Genomic DNA, 22,456 nt, shown 5'->3' with positions numbered 1-22,456 from the left:
CACCAGCTGATTTTCTTCCAGATGTAATTTTTATCCCAGCTGTAACCTGCAACAACCGTCCATCCTCTGAAACAAAGTTTATTTCTTTCTCTGTCAATAACTAAAGTCTACTTTAAATTCAAACGAATGTTTTGATAGCTTTGACAATCTTTGAGTGACTAGCCTCTAATTTCTCCTTTAAGTGTAAGGGAATTAAGAAAATGATCAAAAAATTATAAAAAAAAGCTCTTGATTGTTAAACAGATTCCCTTCACTATACATTTTCTAAGGTGCTGTCAAGAAGAATTTATTTACCAATCAGAGCTTCTTTAATTGATGATCGTTATGCATTTCCTTTATTCTTGTGACCTAAATATGTGATTCCAGGGTAACACTGTACAGACCCACAGCAACAAGGAATCTTTTTGTTTTTAGCCTGCTTGCATGCAGTAGTTTTTGTCTTTATGTGTGAGATTCAGATTCAGATTAATTTAATTTAATCACTTTCACCAGAGTGTGGTGAGGGTCGCACAACAGAGCGAGGCTCCAAATTAAGTGCGCCCTATATCCCACCAATCCCATCCCAGGGGAGGACATCCATCACACAGTAATCTCGTGTGTGGGAAATTAACGTCTCCTACCCCAACCCTGCAGGAGACGGGACCTCCATTTATTCGTCCCTATCCGAGAAGACTAGAATATCTAACCAGTTCTTGATGTTATAGAAAGGTAGCAAATTCTTCTCAATTATTTTAAGACCCTGAGTGTTGGTCCGGCCGGGGCTCGAACCCTCTACCTCCCGCACAACAGTCCAGCGCTCTATCCATTGAGCTAACCGGGAGGCGGAGTAACATTGCACAGACCCACAGCAACAAGGAATCTTTTAGCTTTTAGCCTGCTTGCATGCAGTAGTTTGTGTCTTCAAGTGTGAGATTCAGCGCACCGAATTTTTGGTTGCCATATTGGACCTGTGGAAGGTTTAGGATAAGTGACAAAGAAAGGGAGAGGGGGGGGAGTTTTACTCCAGATCCCCTAGCCCACCCCCCTCACTTTGTCACTCGTCTCAGATCTTCCAGACCTTAATGTAACACTCTGAGGGGTTACACATAAGAGGTTAATGTATCTAACTGCAAAAGTATTTTATATATATCCCATTATCAATAAATTCTAACCATTTGTTGGTTCCCCATCAGCTGTGACACACTCAACTTCAAACCCAAATGGTCTTCCTTGCATGAACTCTACATGATCATCTCCAATTATACGGATCTGCACTGTCTCCACTAAAAATAAGAAATATTTCATTCACATTTTGTGGTTAGGGCTAAATACATTTTGAAATTCATATTTCAACTGATGACTCACTGTGCGTGCAGACATTGATTAACACGGCTTTCAAGAATATTTACCTTCAGGCCTGCCGTTAACCCACATTCCTTCATAGGAGACACCAGAATTGTGAAACATGGATCCTTCACCATTGAAAACATCCCCCCACCACTGACCCTATATGATAAGGTAAAAATATGTGAAAATATATACTAAGCAAAAATCGAACATATACATGTACAGGCATTGATGACCTTTTGCTTTTCATTGCATAAAGCAAATTAGCCAGCTTGCAGGTAGTAGTTTGTGTTTTCAAGTGTGAGATTCACAGCGTGGCAGTTATTCGGCCACCATATTGGATGGGTGGAGGTCTGGAAGATCGTAGACAAGTAACAAAGTGAGGGGGAGTGGGGAAGGCGAGTAAAACTTTCCCCCGCCCCATCACTTTATCACTCATCCCAAATCGTCCACGCATCCAATATCACAACCAAAAATTTACTGAATCTCCCACTTGTAGACACAAACTACTACATGCAAGCAAGCTAAAAGCAAAATGATTCCTTGTTGCTGTAGGTCTGTACAGTAAAATTCACAGATGATGTCAATGAGATAAGAACACTTGTCCAGTGAAACATTCACATGTGCCTCAATTGTATACCACTTTTTTTGTACTCACATTTGGATGTAATCTTTTATAAAACAGACCCACCACAACAAAGAATCTATTACTTAAATTAGATATATGCAATTTTTTGTTGCATTATATTTGGGCATTATGTCAAAAAAATCATGTGTATCCATTACATCACACTGTCCTTATAACTTGTGAACACATTACTGTATTTTGCTATATTCTCAAACTGAAGTGTGCCAAGTTTTCATCATGCATCAGAGATTGAAGAATTCTTTAAATACTCTTCAAATTTTTCCTCTCTGCTACATTGCAAGGGTCTGGGCTATTTTCTATTCCAATGGGGAGCCATAATGAGAACCCTGACTGCAATTTTTGAAACATTGTAAGTAAGTAAGTAAACTTTATTTGATAAGTAGGTTGACTTGTTTGGCAGCCAAAGGGCTAAAGTGGACCCAAATGGTTCTCTTCATTTCTCTGACGAAGAGAACCATTTAGTCAGGAAAGGGGAGTGTTTAGGACTGGTCATTTTTTTTATCAGTGGCATTTAATTGATAGCAATATTTACGCAAGGTTGGAATTTTTTAAAATAATTTTATGACAGATAAAACCATAATCACTTTTGAGAAAATGAGAGAAACAAAAAAAATTATGAACATTTCATGTATAAGTAGGGAACAATTTTTCATTTCTGACCCCATAAATAGTTCCATCCACAAATTTCATGACTCCATGTCCTTGGCGCAAATCATTGACCCAGTCTCCTTCATAAACATCACCATTGCTGTGGAGGTTAGAGAAAACTTTAAAATGCCAACCTTTTTTCACCAAGTGAAGTGATTAATGTGTAACTTCTCCCAACAATATCTATGCATTATCCAGCAAACAGGTAATGAGAATACTCAAACTTATCAGGTAGAAGTTGTCATCTGGCAAAATTCTCAAAATGAATTTATAAGGAAATGTGTAGTGACCAGAGGGGAGAATTAACAATCAACTCTTAAGAGTTTAAGGGTTAATCTGTAATTTGAAGGTTTCATTTGACATCATTCTTCTGCATCTAAAAATGAGATAAGATCCTCATCTACTGGGAAAATATTTTTAACATTTTTTTTCTTAAATCCTTGCAAGGAAAAGAAAAATTTCTTACAAAAAAATTAACTTCTTGTCTTTTATAAGTGCCAGTATGGTAGTTATTTGGTTTTTAGACAACATTTTTATGAGAAAAAAATTTGTCCTCTCAGGAAAAATTTGTGGAAAACTTGGGTTCCATCTTGGTATACTTGTATTAATGACACTACATTTACCCTACTATAAAACACTGAAGGCAATGATTGTTTATTGTTGTCTTTCACAAGATGTGGTGGCTAAAAGAACTGTTAACACACATCATGTTTGTATCAATAGTGTCAAACCTTAAAATCCAATTTCCTTCACCATGCCTTCTGTGGTTGTGAAAAAATCCCTCATAGATAGATCCATCTTTATTGGTCAGTTTACCCTCTCCTATCACAAACATTTTTCATAGAAAAGGGAAAATGGTTCATTTTGAGTAATTCTCTCCTGAACTTTGCACTGTAAATCAAGAACTGATCAAGGCTGTGCTCTACAAAAAATTGAAGGGAGCCCGGTGCTCTGAAACTGTGAAATCCAAGGTGCCCAGCATATGCTTTTTTGTGGAAAAAACTAAGATTCCTGAGTTGCCTACAAGCAAAAGTAAGAAGCCAGGGGTCACCGGGCACTGCTAGACCACAGCCCTGCTGATGATCAATTCATAAGGTTTGAGAGTTGACTTCAAAGATGACAATCACAAGTAGCTAGTATCTACTATTATTACATGACTCGGGCAGTCAGAGGGCCAATAACTAAAATCAACCAATCAAAAGGCTCTATTGCCGGTCCAATATTCTCTAAGTATTGGACCGGGCACTGTCTCGAATGATCCCGAATGATACTGCACTTGTGCCCCTTTGAACTTCAGTCGTATAATAAATCTCTTATTAACCAAGCTTGCTCGGGACCGTACTGGAAGAATATCAGCCCTCGGTCTTTTTGTACCGACCTCACTGCGCTCGGTCCGTACTGTCAAGACCTCAGGCCGATATTCTCCCAGTACGGCCCTTGCGCTTAGTTAATAAGATATATGTATCGGTTTAACCCTCAAACCATTTTACAAGAGTGATTAACATCTTATTTCTCTTATCAATATCTCACCTGAAATAAATACTGACGTCATGAGAACATAGAAAATTATCACCAACTAAAGTAGCTCTTGATTGTTAAACAAATTCTCCTTGTCAGTATCACAGAAAGTGTATAGAGAACAATATGGAGAATATGCATAGCGATGCTAGAGTGTAAAGAGTTAACAATTGGATTCCATGCAGCAGTGTACCTGTTCAGTAATAAATCGCAGATAACATCAAAATGTCATAAAATCAAAAAATTGCCATACAAGGTGCAACCAAGTGTGTCACTCATGTTCTTTCTACATTTTAACATCTTTTGTCATCTATTACTAACAGTAACTGAACACACTCACAGCAACATGGAACCTTTTCGTTAAATACATAGATAAAAAAGCAAAATATTGTTAATGGTGACATCATCTTTGCGTCTGTCCTCGAAGAGGTGACAAGAAGAACAAATCAAGATCCATATATGATTCAGCTATAAATAAAATTCACCTTCACGCCGATTTTCTACCCATTCTCCTTCATATCGCGTTCCATCACCGTACACCATGACTCCATAGCCATTCAGTTCACCTTTAACAAACTGTCCAGTATATTCATTCCCTGTAAAAGCCCAGCGGCGGAATCCATGCCCCTGGATCTCCCCGTCAATGAACTGTCCTTCATAGAAGCTGCCATCAGCCATCACAAGCTTACCATGGCCTTAAAAAGATTTAAAAAATATATTATATATTTTTTAGAGTGTTATAAAAATAATCATGTGATCATCAATTTCTTTGATTTGATTAACTATTCAAGACTTAGAGAACTATATATTGTATTCAAAGCCACCAAGAAGGGATTAATGAACACCCAAATTTTGAGAAATATAAGCTTAACTATACGCAAGATGTACGTACAGTAAACAAGTTTACATTTTAGTGTTGCTAAATTAAATCTTACCATGTTTCTTCCCTTTGCTCCATTCCCCCTCATATCTAAAGAACTTGTTGGGATAATTGTATACTCCAAACCCTTAAAAATAGCATAAAAGTAATTAGAAATTAAAGCCTGACTATTGATGTTTTGTGTAGCTCTTGTAACATTAAATATACAAAAACGTTTTTACCGTCTCTTAGCTGCTTTTTGGTTTCACCGATGTAGTTCCCTGCTCCTTTAGATGTGGTAGTGTTCAATAACGTTGCCATTCTATGCAAGAAGTCAGTAAGGAAAACTTTATTTGGCCATGTTGCAGTTTACAGAATTCCAAGTGATCAATCCGCCATCTTTGTTTTCGAGTGGTTGCCAAGCGTACAGGCGCACACGTCAGCGGATTTGATCGCGTAATACATTCAAGATGGCGGACTTTACGGTGTGAATTTCACTTCTTTTTACAGCGGAAGAACTTCGTTAGAATGGCAGAATACGGAAAGGATAGCATTCAGGGAATGTGTTTAGATATGTGCCCTGCAACTGAAATTGCTGCTAGAGAAAACCAGAGGAGACTTCACTTCTTTGAAACTGTTGCTTTCACTAGTCCATCTCAAGGTAGCGAACACCATCTTGGTAATTTGATTGCAGATCCCCGAGCAGTTATCAAGGAATTTTCGCGCTCAGCAGCGGGAAGATCTATTGATTCATCCGAACTACGACCAGCAAGTGTCCTTTTGAGCACCATGAATTACTTAATCGAGGAAATTGCCTCCAAAGATGGTACCTATTCTTGGCAAATGATATACTGGTTCATGTTTGACCGCGTAAGAGCCATAAGGCAAGATTTGGTGGTCCAGAGAATCACTGGAAAGCCTGTGGTGGAAATCTTTGAGAGAGCTTGCAGGTTCCACATTTTATCGGGTTACAGACTGTGCGAAAGTCCTCTTGATGCGTTCGATCCAAAAATTAACAATGATCACACAAATGAATGTTTGAAGAGGCTTCTGTGCTTTTATGATGAGGAAGACTCTTCTGCTTATCAAGGCACAAGACCAGAATTTGAAGCATACTACCTTTTGCACAATCTCGGTTCTTTCGAAGCCTTAAATCGTGCTGTGAATTTGCCGGAAGAAGTCAAAAACAGCTGTTTATTACGGCTAGCCTTTGACATCACGACATGTATAATGCTGAAGAACTTTGTTCGATTCTTTAGGCTGGTGAAAAGGCTGCCATTTCTAGCATGCTGTGCCGTTCATAAACACATGCAGCAAGTGAGAGGAGATGCTCTTGCTGCCATCAACACCGCATACTTCTGCCGCAATGTAAGTCTCCCATTGGCGCTACTTGTTGACATGTTAAATTTCGATGACGCTCAAGAAGCTGGTGAATTCTGTTCCCATTTTGGTCTGGAAGTATCAGTAACATCTGTGAAACTTGTCAAAGGTAACTTGAGCAGTTTAAAAAGCAGCGATGTTCCGCCACTCCGGGCAAGAGTTTCAAATATGATCGATACAAAACTGAACGTAACCACTCGTGAGTTACTGATTGGAAAATGTAATGAAACTAATGCACTTGTCAAAAACGCAGTTCCTGAGTTGGTTTCTCTGACGTCCGGGCCAGGAATTTGCGTCAACAAATGTGCAGCGATTGTAGAACCTCGTCCAGTAGTTAAACCGGCGTTTAATCCTAAAAAACAAAGCTACTTTGGTAGGGGAAGAGGACGAGGACGAGGAAAAAAACCTGTTCATTAGCGCGGATTTTTTTCCATTGTGACATTTTAACTTTGTGCATTGCGTACATTATTCAACCGAATTGGAACTCGCGCTGCAGTTGCACTGCCCTAGTCTGGTAACCAGACTTTCACGGCCAGTTACAGTTACATGATAGGATCTGGGTACGAGTTTAGCTCTGTCCCTTAATTTTACCGCTGTTGTGTACAATACTATTATGACTGTGGCGTGCACAGCAAGTGCGACTGCAAAAAAAACCCGTGCCATACGCAGCAGATTGGCAGACGTTTGGTCATTTGTGAACTGTGAAAAGTGAGTTTTCCGATTTCAAATGACAACTTTACTCGAAAAAGCGTTTAGATTATCTTCTATTTTTGTAAAAGTTCTTTTTTAAACAGTTACCTTTTACATTTTTGTCATATTTTAATCCGTGAAGGAGAGTCGGGTAACTTAAATAAGAGCAGCTTTTGAAAAAGTTCCGAATTAAAGGATTCGAAACATTTAATGTGCTGGCTGACCCTAAAACTGTTTACTGAGTCTCATTTTTGTGTGTGTATGGGTCTTCTTTTCTTTTTGTGTCAACGAATAATAGAAAAACTTGGCCCTCAAAAATGGGAATGAAGTGGTAGCGTTATCGTGAGCGTATCAGACATGACACCGTTTCCCATGCCTGTGGATAAGTTCAGCTTCTCTCCAAAAGAAAAAAGTCTCTTTTTAAAAGCTTCGACCATCGAGGAAAGATATAAAAAGGAGTGGGCGTACAGGAGAATCATCATGCAACGTGTCCCATTTAATTTATGGACTAGTATGCTTTACAAGCGTTCTCGCACCAAGGAGGAGGAGGAGCACTTTCGCATTATGGCCGCGCGAAAGGTGGGGCGAGTGCGAAAAGGTAGAAACAGGGAGAATGGGACTTGGGAGAGTTTTAGTTTGTTTTGAGCTTAATCAAATAACTTATACGGTTTTAAAACACCATGACTTCCTCACAGCCTGAAAGCACACCAAAGCAGATGCTTAACAGCCGTGTTTCCGCGAACGCATAGCAAACTGCAAGATATATATATTTGGACTTCTGTTACCTGGATTACTAACACAGAACTTACATGAGATTTGAATGCAGTGAATTCCATGTAAAACGTCAATAGGCTTCGATTGGCTGATTCTAAGCGCTGATCCGGCGGTACAACAAAGTTTAGTTGATATCATTGTTCATCTTCATCTTATAGTGCGACTGGTTCATTTTGTTTATTACAAGAATTACCATCCTTGAGAAAAGCTTTAACTGCGCATGCGTATAATAAAGATAATTTTTTTACGTGTGTTTGATATCGCCAATCAGCTGCTGACACGTCACTCGCCTTTTTTGCCACTCTGTCAGGTCGTTGAATGAATGGCAAACCGTTCACTATTCTCAATCCAAGGTCGTTCCTTGTTAAAGTCGACTTTTCTTGTCAATACAGACCTATGGTGTTCATATAATAAACAAAATAATACATGGTTGTTGGTAGATAAGAAATTTTTCTTTCCCAAGCCTTTCTCGTTTTGGATTCGGAATCACACTTGTTCTCTTCTCTTACGCGTGAGATATCGAGTTGAACACTCGAAGAGAAGTTCCCTATATACGCGCGCCAATGTATTATTCTCTCTCAATACATAACTGATCCAGATAACACTATTGGCATTGTAAGTATTGCAAGTATAACACAGAAATTCCAGACTTTTTTCCCGTAGATTAATAGCAACAAAATATAATTGAAAACAGATGCGTGTGTCGCTGTTTTTGTTCAACGAGTGTTATCTCATCATCCGTTCTTTCAGCAAAAGTTACACAGTTTGATCAACGCGAGGGGCATTAATCCACAAATTTGCTACCCATTTCTCTCCTTCAAAAACATCACATCCGCCATGTAACGATAACAAATCCACCTCGCCCATCATTCCGGATTCCTCCTCTAAAACGTGGTTATACCAAAACAGAGCGCTTCCCTTCACGGGTTTCACGATCAAGCTTGCTTTTTTGCATCTTTTACTGAGGTTTGAGGAGTAGTTTTTTCCCGACAACAGTTCTTCGTGATCTGCGACAGGAAACGCAGTTTCTCCACCCTTAGTGACGTTGTTCAAGTAGAACAGAACGGTAATGTACCTAAACAAAAAAACAAACAAACAAAAATTGACCCTTTAATCCTTAGGAGTGACTAGCATCTAATCTCCCCCGACGGTACCCCCCCCCCTCCCCCTAAATCAAACATTAAGGTCCTGAGTTTAAAGGAAATGATTGCGAATCAGGAAGCTCTTGATTTTCAGACTAATTCTCCTTATAAGCACCACAGAAAATGTGTAGAGAGCAGTATTGAGAATTTGTCTTCTGATGTTAAGGTTAAGCGAAAAATCGGAATCGAGCGCCGATTTGAACACTTACCTTTTCAAGCCTGGTTTTCACCAGCGACACAAGCACAAGTGCAGCGACAAATGTAAACAGCTCTTAACGAAAGATGTTTTTTAGACATGTCGCGAGCGTGGGACAAAGAAAAACTTTTGAGTTCCTGAGAGGAGTCGAACCTCAAAACTTCGGCTCGCGCGTTTCGATGCTCTACCACTGAGCCATGGAGACTCAACGGTGAACAAAGCCACAGATCTTATTTCACTATAAAAACAGCCTGGACGGAATTCTGACCTTTTTGCCTGTACTTCAGCTGGTGTTTATTTATTTATTTTTTTTCGCTTGCGTCGAGGCTGTTTTTACGGTGAAATAAGAGATAGCTTTATTAGGAAGTAAAATCATTGCAGCCCCCGGGCCGGCTGAAATACGACTTACTTTACAATGGAAATAAATTATCTCTTACTCTAAGATAACTACAATAAAAGCCGCAAAGTGTAATCTACAATAAAATACAATAAGAGAAGTATCAAAAACCAAAATACAAATAATTAATGATAGCTACTAATAATTAAAACTGTTCGCCATGATAGAGAGCTGACGTGCTTGCGTTTCTTGTGAAAACCAGGCTTTACACAAAGCCAGCATGTCATTTTTCCTGGTGGGGTGCAAGCTTATAGAAGAGGAACAAAATCTTAACATTAAATACACACAGCATCTCACAGGCTAAACAGATGAATACCAATCGCTCTTTTCACCTTACCCTTAACACACAGACATTAAAATTCATATTCTTCAAACTGTTCTTTTGTGGCTACTGCCTCCTATAAGAAACGAAGTCACATATGTTGTCGAGATGAGTAAGGCACGAGTGGAGGAGTGTAACAATAGAATTCCGATCTTGACCCAATTTTAACGCGATGTTAGCCAGTTCTACCTAATGTTTTTTTTCGGAGTAACCTATCAGTTCGGCATTCGCACGATACACGGTTGAGTTCTCTTCTCTAATGATTTCTAGCTAATAGCCACTAGCACACTATGTTTTCAGCTCTTGCCATGACACTACGGAAGACAGCAGATGACGATAAACATCTCACAATCATTTCAGGATTGCGCACGATTTTAAAAACAAAAGTCTTTCTTACAGAAATATCTTCAGCTTTGATCGACGCGTCATGAAACTCCCAGGAATATTTTTTTTCTTTAGAAAGAGAGAATTTCACCATTTGCAGAAATATCTCAATAGATGTGATCTACACATCATGGAAGCTTTGAGGAATTTCTTTGTTTTTTTGAAAAGGGATTATTTTATTATTTGAATCAGCGACTTACGTACTGTAGATCGAAAAGAGCAGCTAAATTTACGAGGCAAGAAAGCTGCGAAATACGATATCTTGAGTTATGCAACTGAATGATGGAACCGAGGAACGGTGGATCAGCGGAATTAATTTTTTTAATAATAATTTTATCAATTTCTATAGCGCTTTTACCATGTAATGATCTAATGCGCTTTACATCACTGTGCGGGGGACTTTTCCAGACTGCCAATGGCAGTTTACAATCAACAGAGGAGAATTTTTACAGGTGCCCCCTCCCCCCCCCCCAATTCCTACTAAACAGGCCAGACCACCTCACAGTAATCTCGTGATGTGGGTTCTTTAACGTCCCCTGCCTAACCAAATTAACTAATTGACAGATACAAGAGACGGGATATATCTAAGGGGTATATTTATATATTACGGATATATCCTTTTCTAACCTTTTTGTATGAAACAAAAGCCTCAAACAGTGGAATTGCAATAAAATAGGAAACTCATTTACAATTGACCGGGTAAAATTAAAAGAAACTTAGGCAACAATTGCTGGAGCCCAGAGGATTGAGGAACCACGAGGCTTTCGAGCTAGCCCCTTTAAATCATTATAATATCACCATTGTTATTTATCATTATTATTTTTTTTGTTAATACTACTAGTTCCTTTTAATGCTATAAAAATCGTGCTATGTCAAGAGCCACATGCAGTCTTTGATTGTCTATTTTTCAGTTTGCTAACTTTGTTGATTAATTCTCGGGTAAGTGTTCGCTATCTTGTACTTAAACTAAATAAATGCAAATTTCAAATGTTATTAGAATACAAATCTCATTGAGGACTGATCGCCAGAAAATGTTCTTCAATAAAACCATACAACTATACCTGCCATTAACTTTTCTCTTGCATTTTACAACTTTGTCATTAGACAATCTTCTGTAATTATTGCTCTGTTTTTTAACGTGTAATTATATTCAACAGCTTTGGTGTCGTCTTCTTCCACAAGGACAGTTTCGGTAGTTCTCTTTATTTCTCCCAAACGGACAACAATTTCCTTCTCTTTCTGCTTTTCTGCCTTACGCTTGAATTTTTTAAATATATTTGAACAATTTCCTACACAACAGCATTTCTTTAGATCTTCTCGAAAAGACTTATTGTAATAGCCAAACATTAGGGGATTCAAGATCGAACTTGTAAATGTAAATACATCTATAATATCATCAATTATTAGTAACTTTAAGTAAAGTTTCTCCATTTCTATTAGGGAATCGTAGGAAATTTCCTCTCCTTCCCAGGAATACTGACCGTACTCCAGAGAAATAACTTCAAAAGCTTGAAGACAAAGCCAAATCAGTTTTGGACCCCAGCTCATGGCATACGCCGACACAATAAAGACCATCATTTTAACAGCTCGAACCTTTGCTTCAGCTGCTTTCGAATTTATAACTTTACTTCTTGCGTGCTGCCAGAGACTTTTCAAAACCTTGCCGTATGCCACTGCCATAAGAACCAAAGAGATTAGAAATGCAAACACGAGAAACACACAAGAGGAAACTTGAAAAGGCAGGCCCAACATGGGCTGACATCTCTCCTATACTGACTCGTCCGTCAAATTCCAATCCAACTCACTGTATTTCACACTGTACAGGACTGGCGAGGAGCAAAATGCCGCGTACAGCCAAGAAATTACCACGACATTTCGGCTGTGTTTCCATGTAATGTTCCTTGCTTTAATAGGATGAATAATATGCACATAGCAATCGAAAGCCATCCCCAAAAGCAGTGTGAATGTTACGGCTAATGTGGTGTAGGAGAAAAACGCGCCGAGCTTGCAAACTACGTCGTTACCATGTGCAACAGCAGTGTTTTCAATGATAGTTAGCACCGGCGTGAAAACCATTCTAAAAATAATGTCAGTCAGCGCAAGATTGAAGAGTTGAAAGTTCGAAAAGTTCTTAATTAGTCTTTTCTGTCAGAGAAGAACACCACATACAGTGCAGTTAGTGATGACACCGAGGAAAGCCAAAAGTAGTCGAACTGCATCGGTAGCGATAAAAAATACATTGTACTTCTGATATTCAGCGTCATATTCTTCTGCAAAATTCAAGAAGCTATCTTCTGCACTGCCATCTTCACTATCGTTCATTGTGTACTATTGGTAAAAGGGAAAAAGTTCTCGACAAGTTACGAAGCCACACGTTTTACGCCGACAAGTTACAAGGCAACTCCATGGGTTACCGTGGAGTTTGGACAGTTTGAATGATGATGAGGCCTTGCTTTGAGGAAAAACCCATTCCTTCGGAGCGATGAACATGAAAACTAAATGAAGAACAATTTACCTCCTGTAGCTAAAGCAGGTTCATTTGTATGGAAACAAAACCCTTGGGTTAAAGAATTCTGCAGAAGTTACACTTCTATGACTTCGCTTTTACCTTGTCTAAACGCGTTAATTGAAAAGAGAATTATGCACCTGTTTAAATATATACCAACACATTAAAAAAACCGATTTAAGATAAAGCCTATAAGATGAGGGCAGAGAGTAGTGGTGTCTGAGTTTGCTGTCGCATAACAAATTATAACAACTGCGACAGATTCATTATCATTTCTAGGAACAACAACTCTCAATGGCTCTTTAGCAAATTTACTTTTTTTAGTTTAAATCAACATGAATCAGTGAATGTTACTTCAATTTCCAAGTGCTTTGAGTTCCCTTTGAAGAAATTTTACTCTTAGCAGCTGAATCTACAGAGTCTTTTCACAAAAAGCCAATTTCTACTCATGACAAGTTGTTTACAATGCCCTAAGCAGACGAATCCCAACAGAGAAAATTTGACAAATTGTAAGAACATGTCGAAACTGAAAAAATTACAATTTGAACTAAATTGCCAGCATCCTGTTGACATTTCACTTTTATTGGACAATTATCTTCGACAAATGGCCTTTATATCAACAAAATCGAAAAAAAAAGTTCAATATGAACGATTTGATGCGTAAATCGCTGATGAAACAAATACAGCCTCACATACGAATAGTCATTTAAGTTTGATATTGGACGATTTTTGTGGCTACTGCCTCCTCTAGGAGACAAGCCACAAATGTTTACGAGGTGAATGAGTGAGTGAGTGAGTGAGTGAGTGAGTGTAACAATAGAATTCCGATCTTAACCCAATTTTAACCTGATGTTTCCCGGCACTACTTATTGTCTCTTTTTTTTTTTTTTTAGGTCGGAGTATCTTAGTAGTTCGCATTCCCACTCGGTGCACAGATGTGTTCTCTCCATTAGTGATTTCTGGCTTATAGCCACTAGCACGTTTTGTTTTTCGGTTCTTGCGATAAACATTTCACAATCATTCACGATTGTGCGCTATTTGTAAAAAAATAAAAGGTTTTCCTTGCAGAAATATCTTAAAGGATCCCTTCCAACCACAATACATTGCGCGCGCGATATGTGAAATCCGCCATTTTCTCTGCCATCCGGTATTGGACAAGTCGTGAAGTGGAAAGAAATCCTCGTTCATCCGAGTACATTTGCCTCACTGAGGTCTTGAATTTCCTCAATCGCGTTCCAAATTTATTGTTCTTTCTATTTGACTAGTTATTTCTTAATTATTTTTTCTGTTTGGGCGCGCAGGGTATTGTGGTTGGAAGGGATCCTTTAATATATGTGATCGGTGCATCATAAAACTTAGAGTTAAAGTATTCAATAGAATGATGGAACGGAGGAACGGTGGACGGGCGGAATGGCGGGATATCTTCAGATGAGGAGTGACTGAATTTCCTAAGACGCGGAATGCCTTTTTGTATGAAACAAAAGTATCAAAAAATGGAATAGCAATACAATAAGAAAACTGTTTACAATAGGACAGGGGAACCATGATATTTTCGAGCTAGTCCCTTTAAATTATTATCATGTACCACTGTTATCATCATTATCATTGAATATATCATTATCATTTGTTACCATCTAATTATTGGTTGAATATGTCAATAAGACACATATTCTTGAATCATCTTTCTTGTGGCACGGGATGCTCATAAATACTTGAGACGCGGCGGGTTTTCTGTTTTGCATGCCATTGATTAAAACACATCAAGCGTTTTGTTTTAGCTGAACGTTTCAAATAGCGTGGCCACAAAACAGTCCTAAAACCCCTTGGGAACCAACTCAACTAAAAAAATTACGTTAACTTTTACGCACTAACATCAGCATGCATATTCTCCATACTGTTCTCTGTACATTTACTAAGGTGCTAATAACGAGGAGAATTTGTTTAACAGTCAAGATCTCATATAGTTGATAATCATTTCCTTTATTCTCACTGATGACCCGTTAATGTGCGATTCAGTGGTAGCTTTGTAGGGAGAAATTAGATGCTAGTAATAGCCCATTTCCGAATTACCCTTGGCCTCATTTTCAAAACGAGTCCTGGTGCTCATCCTTTCATATGATTATAAGTTTTCATTCACATACAAATTAAACTCATTTTCACAAGAATGGTTGAGCAGCAGGCCTCGTTTTGAAAATGAGGCAAAGGGTAATTCGGAAATGGGCTATTCTCAGGTGTCAAAAGGGGTAAACAAATTACGAATAACCTGGAAGCTCACCTGCATATGAGACAAGAACTCTGGGATCGGTCCTCAAACTTCTGGCAACATCTCTTTTCCTGGATTTCTGAACCCACGGAAGAATCATAGTGGGCGTAATAATGACCTCCTTGCTGATATTTCACAACCTGTTCAAACAAATGAACAAACAAACAAATAGACTTCATTAATAGAGCAATTTCCAATTGAGTGTCGAATTTTATCCTAGATTGTTTAGGTTTTGCTTTCTTCAGCGCTGTTATTGGTCAGAAAAAAAATTGTAAAATTTTTCTAACCAATCAAAACAATATTAAAACATGTCACGACTTAGTCCCTTGCATCACAGGATACTTGCTTCCCTGAGAAGGACGGGGAGTAGAATTTATACCTCGGATCTAATCGAACACACGACGCACTTCCTCCCACGAACAATCATTCTTCGGCGAAGTCCGTCACGCGACTTAAACAATGTACGAAAAGTACCTTCGTGCGCCTCACTTCCAAAGCTTCGCGCGGCGCGCTAACAACATTTTTTTTTTCTTTTGTGCTGCTTTTCTTTTACTCGCGCGACGGACTTCTCCAAAAAGGATCGACTGCTCGTAGTCTATGCGCTCCCCTTTGTAAGTCGACCACCCGCTGGAAGAAGTCTTGCTACGTGTGTTGCATGACAAAACAAGACAACGGTGCATAGAATCAAGTTTCATTGGCAGACAAAAGAGGTTTCTTTCTCACCCTGTTGTGGTCCAGGACAAGACCGAAATTTGAAGCTAAGAATAATGAGTAATTTTCAGGTTATCTTTACCTGTAGATCCTCGCTGTGTTCAATCTGCAACGTAGAGATCTGCGTCACCTCTGCCACTCTTCTTTTAATTCGCTCTAACACAGGATCTTTTTTGTTAAACTCCACCCAGGTGTGCATACTGTGTCTTTCGTTATAATAAGGGAATCGGTACATGTTGAAGAGACGGTACACAAACTCTACAAACTGCGTCCGATTCACCCTAGTGCAGTTCTCGTAGGTGATATAAGAAGCGCCTTCGAGGAGAAGTGTCTCGTAAGCGCTCCACACATCCTTCAGGGTCACCAAGATATTTCTTGCGCGATATACATAATCATTAAACTCGTGCACAGTTATATTTCCGTCCTTATTCTTGTCGGAACGACTGATTCTCTTGCAGTATATTCCCATTTGTCTGGATGTCAATGTTGAGTTCACACCCTCTCTCGTCACTCTCTCTCCTTTAAATGCAGGTGTGCTATCTTCGAGACCATTCGTGTTCGCTAGTTCTACCAAGCGATCGCATTCTTCGTCGCTTAGCAGACCTGGGATTTCAAACAAAGGCGGCTTTACGCTTCGGGTTTTTAGCTGCAAGGTTTTCTCTTCATCAACTTGGATGGTTTGCACGTGATCCACGGCTACAGGATCTCTTCGTGGAAGTCGTACATCTGAAATGGCAGAGTATAAACCATCTCTGAAGCACGGAGTTTCTTCGCCGTTCTCATCCACACTGGGTCCACCGAAGCTACATGTTTCACCTTTGCTTGGCTTCAAATCCGATCCACGAATAATGACGAAATTACATGCTACTAAAAGAACGACTGAATAGTAGTATTTCGAGGGAAAAGACATAATGAGGTGATATCTGCCAAAGAATGACAGAGCAACACCCTCAAAGAATAACAAGGGTTGTTGTTGACTGACTGTGCTATCTCAAACTTATCGAGAACAAGCGCCGCTTGTTCACGGCTGCATGATAGCCGCACACGGGCTCTGCTAAGGTTTTGTCATTTGATAGCGAGGAATATTAAGTAGCGTGACTCGTAGAAACGCCACGCGAGGAGGAGGTCACGCGAGGGGCGTAAGAATGCGCAGTTCACATTTTCGCTTTGAGAAGGCCTATCCTGCAGTTCAATAGCTTCATGATAAAACAAAACAAAAGAAAATAGAAAACGAAATAAAACTTCATGGGGCAGTCGCGTTTTAAAACAAACGTAACATGAGTTTCACAGGCTTGGTTTGATCAGAGGAAAAAATCCAAGATGCTTAAAAAATTCCATATATTTCCTCGATCACGAATAAGCGCCTTCCGTAAAAAAGCACCCTCCCCTTACCATCGTCCCTCACTTTCTTAAATAGTAGGGATACAAGGAGGACCTGTACCTATTTCCACTTCATCTTTGACTTCTGAGGCTTTAACTACAACGGAATCCTTACAGGAGAATGATTTTTCAAGTTATTTTTTATCAGTCTCGATGTTCTTGCTGTTCTTTTAATATTCGTCCTATTGTCGCGCTCTTGGTACTGATGCCGTAAACTTCCCAGCAATAACTAGACCATTCTGTAGTCTCTTCGAAGACCAGCAAGTTCTACGATATTAACAAAAGTTATCGGGACTCTTTTGAAGAAAACAGTTGATAATGAAAAAACCCCCCCCACCCCCTCCTCTTTTGGGATACCCTAAACTTCCTCTACCGTCATTTATTTAGTTCTTATTAACCGAGCGGGAGGTCTGTATGGGAGAATCTTGACCGAGGTCGCCAGTACAGACCGAACGCAGTAAGGCCTGTACCAGCAACCGAGGTCAAGATTCTCCCATATAGACCTCCCGCTCGGTTGATAAGATGTTTATTATGTGGCTGTGTCTTATATGCCAATTTTGTATATTCTTTGTACCTTTTTTTCTAGACCGGTCTAGATTCCGGCCCAGATGGGAATATCTAGACCGCTTTCATATTGATTTGAGCCAATCAAATTCGTGAATTCGGTAGTTCCCAGTCCTTGTGAGACACAGCCATATAATAATACGAGATACTGCGGATTAATGAATACCCTCAGAAAATGTGCACTTTTTTTTCCATTTTTTCTCCCGCTTCCCGACTTTTCCTCTGACCCCTTCCGCCTCAAACTTTTTTTTTCAAAGCTTTTCCGCACTTCATCGACTTGAATGACTGAATGACTTCTACGCGATGGTTCCATTTCAGGTCATTACTAATATAAACGCCCAGTAACTTATATGTCATGACTCTCTCAACTGTATTACTACCAATTACAATAGGATTCACAATAAAATTATGATTACTCATTTCCTTGCATTTCAAATGCAAGGAAATGAGTAATCATAATTTTATTGTGAATCCTATTCAACGGTAGGGTTCAATTTCATTCTGTGATCTTCAGAAAAAGCATAGATGTCGTTTGTAACAAAATTGAGTAGACTAGCACTGTTCCTGGGGATTATTTCAAGGGCTGTGGTATCATCAACAAACTTTATTCTAAGGTTCCATGAGCACAATAAACTATTTGTCATGACTGTAAACAAAATGACTCCTAACCTAGTGCCCTGTGGTATACCGCCCTTGGGAGTTTTCCACTCAGATAAAATGTTCTCAATCCTCGCAGCCTGAGTCCTGTTACACAGAAAGGCAATTATCCAATTAACTAGAACAGGGTGCACATACATGTTCCTTAGCTCGTCGATCAGCACATTGTGATCAATCATGTCAAAACCTTTAGAGTAGTCAGCAAAGAAAAGCCTAGCACCACAACTCCCTGTATCCACTGCCTCATACACAGCCTGCAGCAAATAGACTAACGCGTCAGTGGTGGAATGTCCTGAACGAACAAACTCGGCTGACGAGGGTCGATCTGATGAGACACTTGTGTAATCAAGCGGTCACGTGTGAATCCCTCAAGCACCTTAGCAAAAGTGCATGTCAGAGCGATGGGCCGCAAACCGCTCTCTATCTGCTGCGGGGGTGAGATCTTAGGGCGGGTTGGGTTCAGCAGTGAGGCCCTCAAGGAATCAGGAAAATAAACCTCGATCAGGGAAGCGTTATAAATATCCTTGACAACTGGTGCTAGTTCTTGAGCGAACTCCTTCAGTACCCTGTTTGGGATGCAATCAGGACCAATAGCTTTTTCCGATCTTCACAGTTGAGAAGGCCTGGAAAGCTTCCTTCTCAGATACCAAGAATTCAGGGGGAACTTCCTGAGGGGCCAAGACTGGAGGGCTCTAGAGGTGTAAAATGATCTGTCAAACTGGTAAAAAAAATCGGGCAAGTTTTTCTTAGCACTACAGATGAAAGAATAGAGCCATTATTTTCTTGACAAGTCTCCTGTCGTTCAAGCCGCCATGCGATTTTTTCAATTATTGCTAAGGGCGAAATTTGCAAGGATAGCTGGAGTTAGGGGGATGAGAGAAATGCAACTCAAGCAAGTTTTTACTGACAAGTGTCTTCGGTAAATATTTTCCTGATGGAGCAATCTTCACTTGAGTGTCGAAATTAATCCAGGATTACACTGGTTTTGCTTTACTTCGCTCTGTGATTGGTAGACCGGAAAGCTCGCGCCACTATCGTAACCAATCAGACGCAAAACTAAAACCAATCACGACTTGGTCGCCCGCGTTTTCCCGCGCTTTCCCGCGTTCTAGGCACTGGTCGCTTTTACATTAAGTTCTCATTGGCTCTTAAGGGGATCTTCCTTTCTCCTGATTGGCCATTTACTTGGTTTTGGTTTTTACGAGACTCATTTGAAAAGCGCTCTAACTGCCATTGTAATCCGACTAATTACGATCTAAAATACTTAAGTTCAATCTATGAATTGCCTTCTTTTCTAAAGGGTGCGTTCAACCACACGTTCGCAATCCACTTGACCCCCTCAACGACGTCACATCCACCGTGTAACGACAGCAAATCAAGGTCACCCATGTGATCATCCCCGTCACGCTCTAGGAGATGGTTGTACCACACGACAGCTTTGCCTTTCTTTGGTTGGATCAGTAGATTAGCCTCGCGGCATCTTGATCTTTCATTGAGGGAATAGGAATAGTTTCTCGTGTAGAAGCGTTGAGGATCATCCGCCAGGGGAAACGCCGTTTCGCCACCTTTCGAGACATCGTTTAAGTAAAGGAGAATGGTCATGAACCTAGGAAAAATTAATTTAGAGGAGCTTAATTACCACAATAACCTTTTTGTCATGATGCCGATTTTGAAAATATTCGGATATCCGCAAAAGTCTGACAATCAAAGTGAAGTGGAACAAGACTTTTGTGCGCCGCTAAGCCAGAAATAAAAAAAAAAATATATTTAAAAAACTACAGTCGTTCGGAGCTGACTATGAGCTTCTACTGCAAAGCAGCTCTACTGCCGTAGAGATCCCGGGAAACTTGGGTGAGGGGAGACTAAGGGGAGTGAGTCCTAGTGCCAGGGTTCTCGCCAGCTTGTTTTTTTCTCTCTGGCTCTCTGCCTCAGTTGGTAAAACGTTTGATAGTGACATTAAGACAAAGTATACGGTAACTAACCTATTTTGCAGGCAGGCCCTTATTTTAAGAGTTGTAGGCCATGCGTTTCTCTCCTGGGCCCCCCACTGGAAGATTTTAAGACGAGTCAGGGGGAGGTTTGCCGGGGTTCTGGCCCTAACAATTATCAGTACCAGGACCTTTGCAAACTTCAAGCCCTCAAACGGGGCAAAGACGCTCTCGTACCGAAGCGATAACAAAGAAGGCTTACCCGCACGTCATAACGAACCGGGCGATTACAAACCTGCATAAATGGCAGTCTTGAGTAACTTGTCCATCACGGCAGCATTCCTTTAACCTGGCAGATCCAGGACCGTGTGTTGTGTCGTAATGAGCATTGTAGTGGCCTGATACAGAGTAACGCACCACCTGAGCATAAACAAAGCAGTTTTCATCTTTGGAGATCAAGAATTTTTTTTCCTCATGTTGCTAGTGAACGACATGCCTTGACCAATATCACCGACACTATAACACGTTTTAACCACTCAGAGGTGGAGCTTACACCTTTTGGGATTTTGGTGGCGCGTGTTATCACGCGAGTATGCCGCGCAACGAGATCGTTGCGTGACAGTCCATGTCTGCTTGAGGAGACAATTAGACCCGTTCTCTCGTGAGATCCCTGGTCAAAGGCCTTTGTATTTTCATAATAAAACTTACCTGAATTTCTTCACTTTTCTCTATTAGTGTTTTAGACAAGCCCGTAAGCTTAGCGATCCTTCTCTGGAGTGTTCTCACAATCGGCGTGTCTCTAGAAAGCACCGCAGATTCACTAAACCGAATAAAATATCGAGGATCTGATTTGAGTTTCTCGACCCGAAAAAGGAATTCGACGTAGGTTGTGTTAGTGACGTCTGCGCACTCCTTGTCATCAACAAACCCGTCTGAGTTCAAATCAAAAATAGAAAATATCGGCAATGCATCTTCCTTTGTAGGATAAACGTATTTCTCTCGATCCAAAAGTCTCATAAACTCTTGTAGGGTTATTTTTTCGTCACGATCAGAGTCATAGACAGGTCGTTGGAGTTTCCTGCAGAGCATAGATTTTTCGCGGTTCAAATTTTTTGTTGCCATCTTCTTCTCCAATTCGTCCCTACTAATTCCCTCTCCTTTTCCGTTAGTTGTAAGACTGTCTGTGAGGTGGCTCCGTTGGGATAACTGAATGAGCAAATCGCATTCCTTGTGGCTTAGAAATTCGTTTATCTCGAATAACAATGGTTGCATACTGCGGGTGACAACTTGATGTGATTTATTCTCTTCGAGTTTCATTTCCCGAATGTGGCCGACTTTCACGCCATCGAGCCTCCCAAGGCGGAAAATTGCGTCCTGAGTCTTACGTTCCTCATTCTTCGTCGGGCAAATCTTAGGTTTAAGAAATTCATTTGCACAAGTTTGGGACCCATCTTGAGTGGAATTCGATCTTGATATTCCGTTTACAGCCCTCAGAGAGTTTATAAAGTAAAACTTGTGCACCGTCAGCAGGGCCAAAAAAGCAAAATTTACTCGAGGATCGGCGAGACAAGAATACATGTCTTAATTTCACAGGCAAATGGCTAGAAAACCAATTTGACGGTCCCTTCTTGTAACGCAAGTCTCCTCATCAAGGCAGCTTTGTGTGGAGCTATCAATTAGGACGTACACGTTAAAGCTCGCGTGTTAAACACCGTCCACGTAAAGACATGAGGGCGCGGCAAATGAAAAGGCTTCCGACATATGTAGTTTCTGTAAATGATGTGCTACACTTTAGAAATGAGAGACATGGACGGAAAAAAGCGTTTGTGTTCCCTTCTACCCCAATCCCTCTTTAAACTCTACCATGCCTTTCTTCTCATACTCCAAGTACCGGTGGAAGTGTAAATGCGAAACTGGTCGGACTGAAATAAGAGTGACTCGCCTGGAGATTTTCGAGAGTATGACAAAAAAAACAAAACAAAACAAAACAAAACAAAACAAAAACAAACAAACAAAAAACAATCAGGACTGTGAAATAGTGGAGATGAGCTCCTTCTTCTCCTTATCTCCTTATTTGGCCCGGATATACCCAGTGGCCTTAAAAATGTAGCAGATGGAACAATCTCTGTGTTCACACTTAATGATACTCTCCGAAGTTGTGC

At 40.1% G+C, this 22,456-nt stretch overlaps 4 protein-coding genes and 1 pseudogene across 4 annotated transcripts in view; 1 reads left to right on the top strand and 4 right to left on the bottom strand.

Moving 5' to 3' along the window:
- LOC111327101 (MORN repeat-containing protein 1) overlaps positions 1-5,431 on the bottom strand; it is a 12,187-nt gene extending 6,756 nt beyond the window's left edge. The window contains exons 1-8 of the mRNA XM_022931207.2: positions 5,243-5,431; positions 5,077-5,148; positions 4,627-4,836; positions 3,355-3,445; positions 2,636-2,723; positions 1,389-1,485; positions 1,152-1,262; positions 1-66 (exon numbers count right to left, since the gene is read on the bottom strand). The exon at positions 1-66 is cut by the window's left edge and continues 37 nt beyond it. Coding sequence (XP_022786942.2) covers positions 1-66; positions 1,152-1,262; positions 1,389-1,485; positions 2,636-2,723; positions 3,355-3,445; positions 4,627-4,836; positions 5,077-5,148; positions 5,243-5,321 — 814 coding nt within the window. The 5' untranslated portion in view covers positions 5,322-5,431. The remainder of the gene's footprint in view (positions 67-1,151; positions 1,263-1,388; positions 1,486-2,635; positions 2,724-3,354; positions 3,446-4,626; positions 4,837-5,076; positions 5,149-5,242) is intronic.
- A 28-nt stretch (positions 5,432-5,459) lies between these two features.
- On the top strand, positions 5,460-7,281 carry LOC111327103 (germinal-center associated nuclear protein). Its single transcript, XM_022931209.2, has one exon. The coding sequence runs from the start codon at positions 5,529-5,531 to the stop codon at positions 6,795-6,797; it is 1,269 nt and encodes a 422-aa protein (XP_022786944.2). The 5' UTR covers positions 5,460-5,528; the 3' UTR covers positions 6,798-7,281.
- A 483-nt stretch (positions 7,282-7,764) lies between these two features.
- Positions 7,765-16,829, bottom strand: LOC111327102 (transmembrane prolyl 4-hydroxylase). The gene is made up of 3 exons (XM_022931208.2): positions 15,848-16,829; positions 15,067-15,194; positions 7,765-8,919 (listed from the first exon to the last, which is right to left on the bottom strand). Exons 1-3 carry the CDS (start codon positions 16,673-16,675, stop codon positions 8,601-8,603), a joined length of 1,275 nt encoding a protein of 424 aa, XP_022786943.2. The 5' UTR covers positions 16,676-16,829; the 3' UTR covers positions 7,765-8,600.
- On the bottom strand, positions 10,589-14,829 carry LOC148724577 (galanin receptor 2a-like; annotated as a pseudogene).
- Positions 16,830-19,490: 2,661 nt separating the features above from the next.
- LOC111327157 (transmembrane prolyl 4-hydroxylase) lies at positions 19,491-21,985 on the bottom strand. Its single transcript, XM_022931270.2, has 3 exons — positions 21,003-21,985; positions 20,590-20,714; positions 19,491-19,972 (listed from the first exon to the last, which is right to left on the bottom strand). Exons 1-3 carry the CDS (start codon positions 21,870-21,872, stop codon positions 19,642-19,644), a joined length of 1,326 nt encoding a protein of 441 aa, XP_022787005.2. The 5' UTR covers positions 21,873-21,985; the 3' UTR covers positions 19,491-19,641.
- Between the last annotated feature and the right edge of the window lie 471 nt (positions 21,986-22,456).

The sequence above is a fragment of the Stylophora pistillata genome, chromosome 8, assembly GCF_964205215.1.
Source record: "Stylophora pistillata chromosome 8, jaStyPist1.2, whole genome shotgun sequence".
In the NCBI taxonomy this organism is placed as follows: Eukaryota; Metazoa; Cnidaria; class Anthozoa; order Scleractinia; family Pocilloporidae; genus Stylophora; species Stylophora pistillata.
The sequence above is the reverse complement of the archived record's forward strand: the minus strand, read 5'-3'. Positions and strand labels throughout refer to the sequence as shown.

What these genes read in the sequence shown, in the direction of transcription:
- LOC111327102 (XM_022931208.2), bottom strand. Translation starts at nt 16,675, where the DNA reads ATGTCTTTTCCCTCGAAATACTACTATTCAGTCGTTCTTTTAGTAGCA. An exon ending in AACACAGCGAGGATCTACAG is followed by an intron (nt 15,195 to 15,847) that starts GTAAAGATAACC and finishes TTGTTTGAACAG; the next exon opens with GTTGTGAAATATCAGCAAGG. An exon ending in AGTTCTTGTCTCATATGCAG is followed by an intron (nt 8,920 to 15,066) that starts GTGAGCTTCCAG and finishes TTTTTTGTTTAG; the next exon opens with GTACATTACCGTTCTGTTCT.
- LOC111327103 (XM_022931209.2), top strand. Translation starts at nt 5,529, where the DNA reads ATGGCAGAATACGGAAAGGATAGCATTCAGGGAATGTGTTTAGATATG.
- LOC111327157 (XM_022931270.2), bottom strand. Translation starts at nt 21,872, where the DNA reads ATGTATTCTTGTCTCGCCGATCCTCGAGTAAATTTTGCTTTTTTGGCC. An exon ending in AGAAAAGTGAAGAAATTCAG is followed by an intron (nt 20,715 to 21,002) that starts GTAAGTTTTATT and finishes GTTTATGCTCAG; the next exon opens with GTGGTGCGTTACTCTGTATC. An exon ending in CAAGACTGCCATTTATGCAG is followed by an intron (nt 19,973 to 20,589) that starts GTTTGTAATCGC and finishes AATTTTTCCTAG; the next exon opens with GTTCATGACCATTCTCCTTT.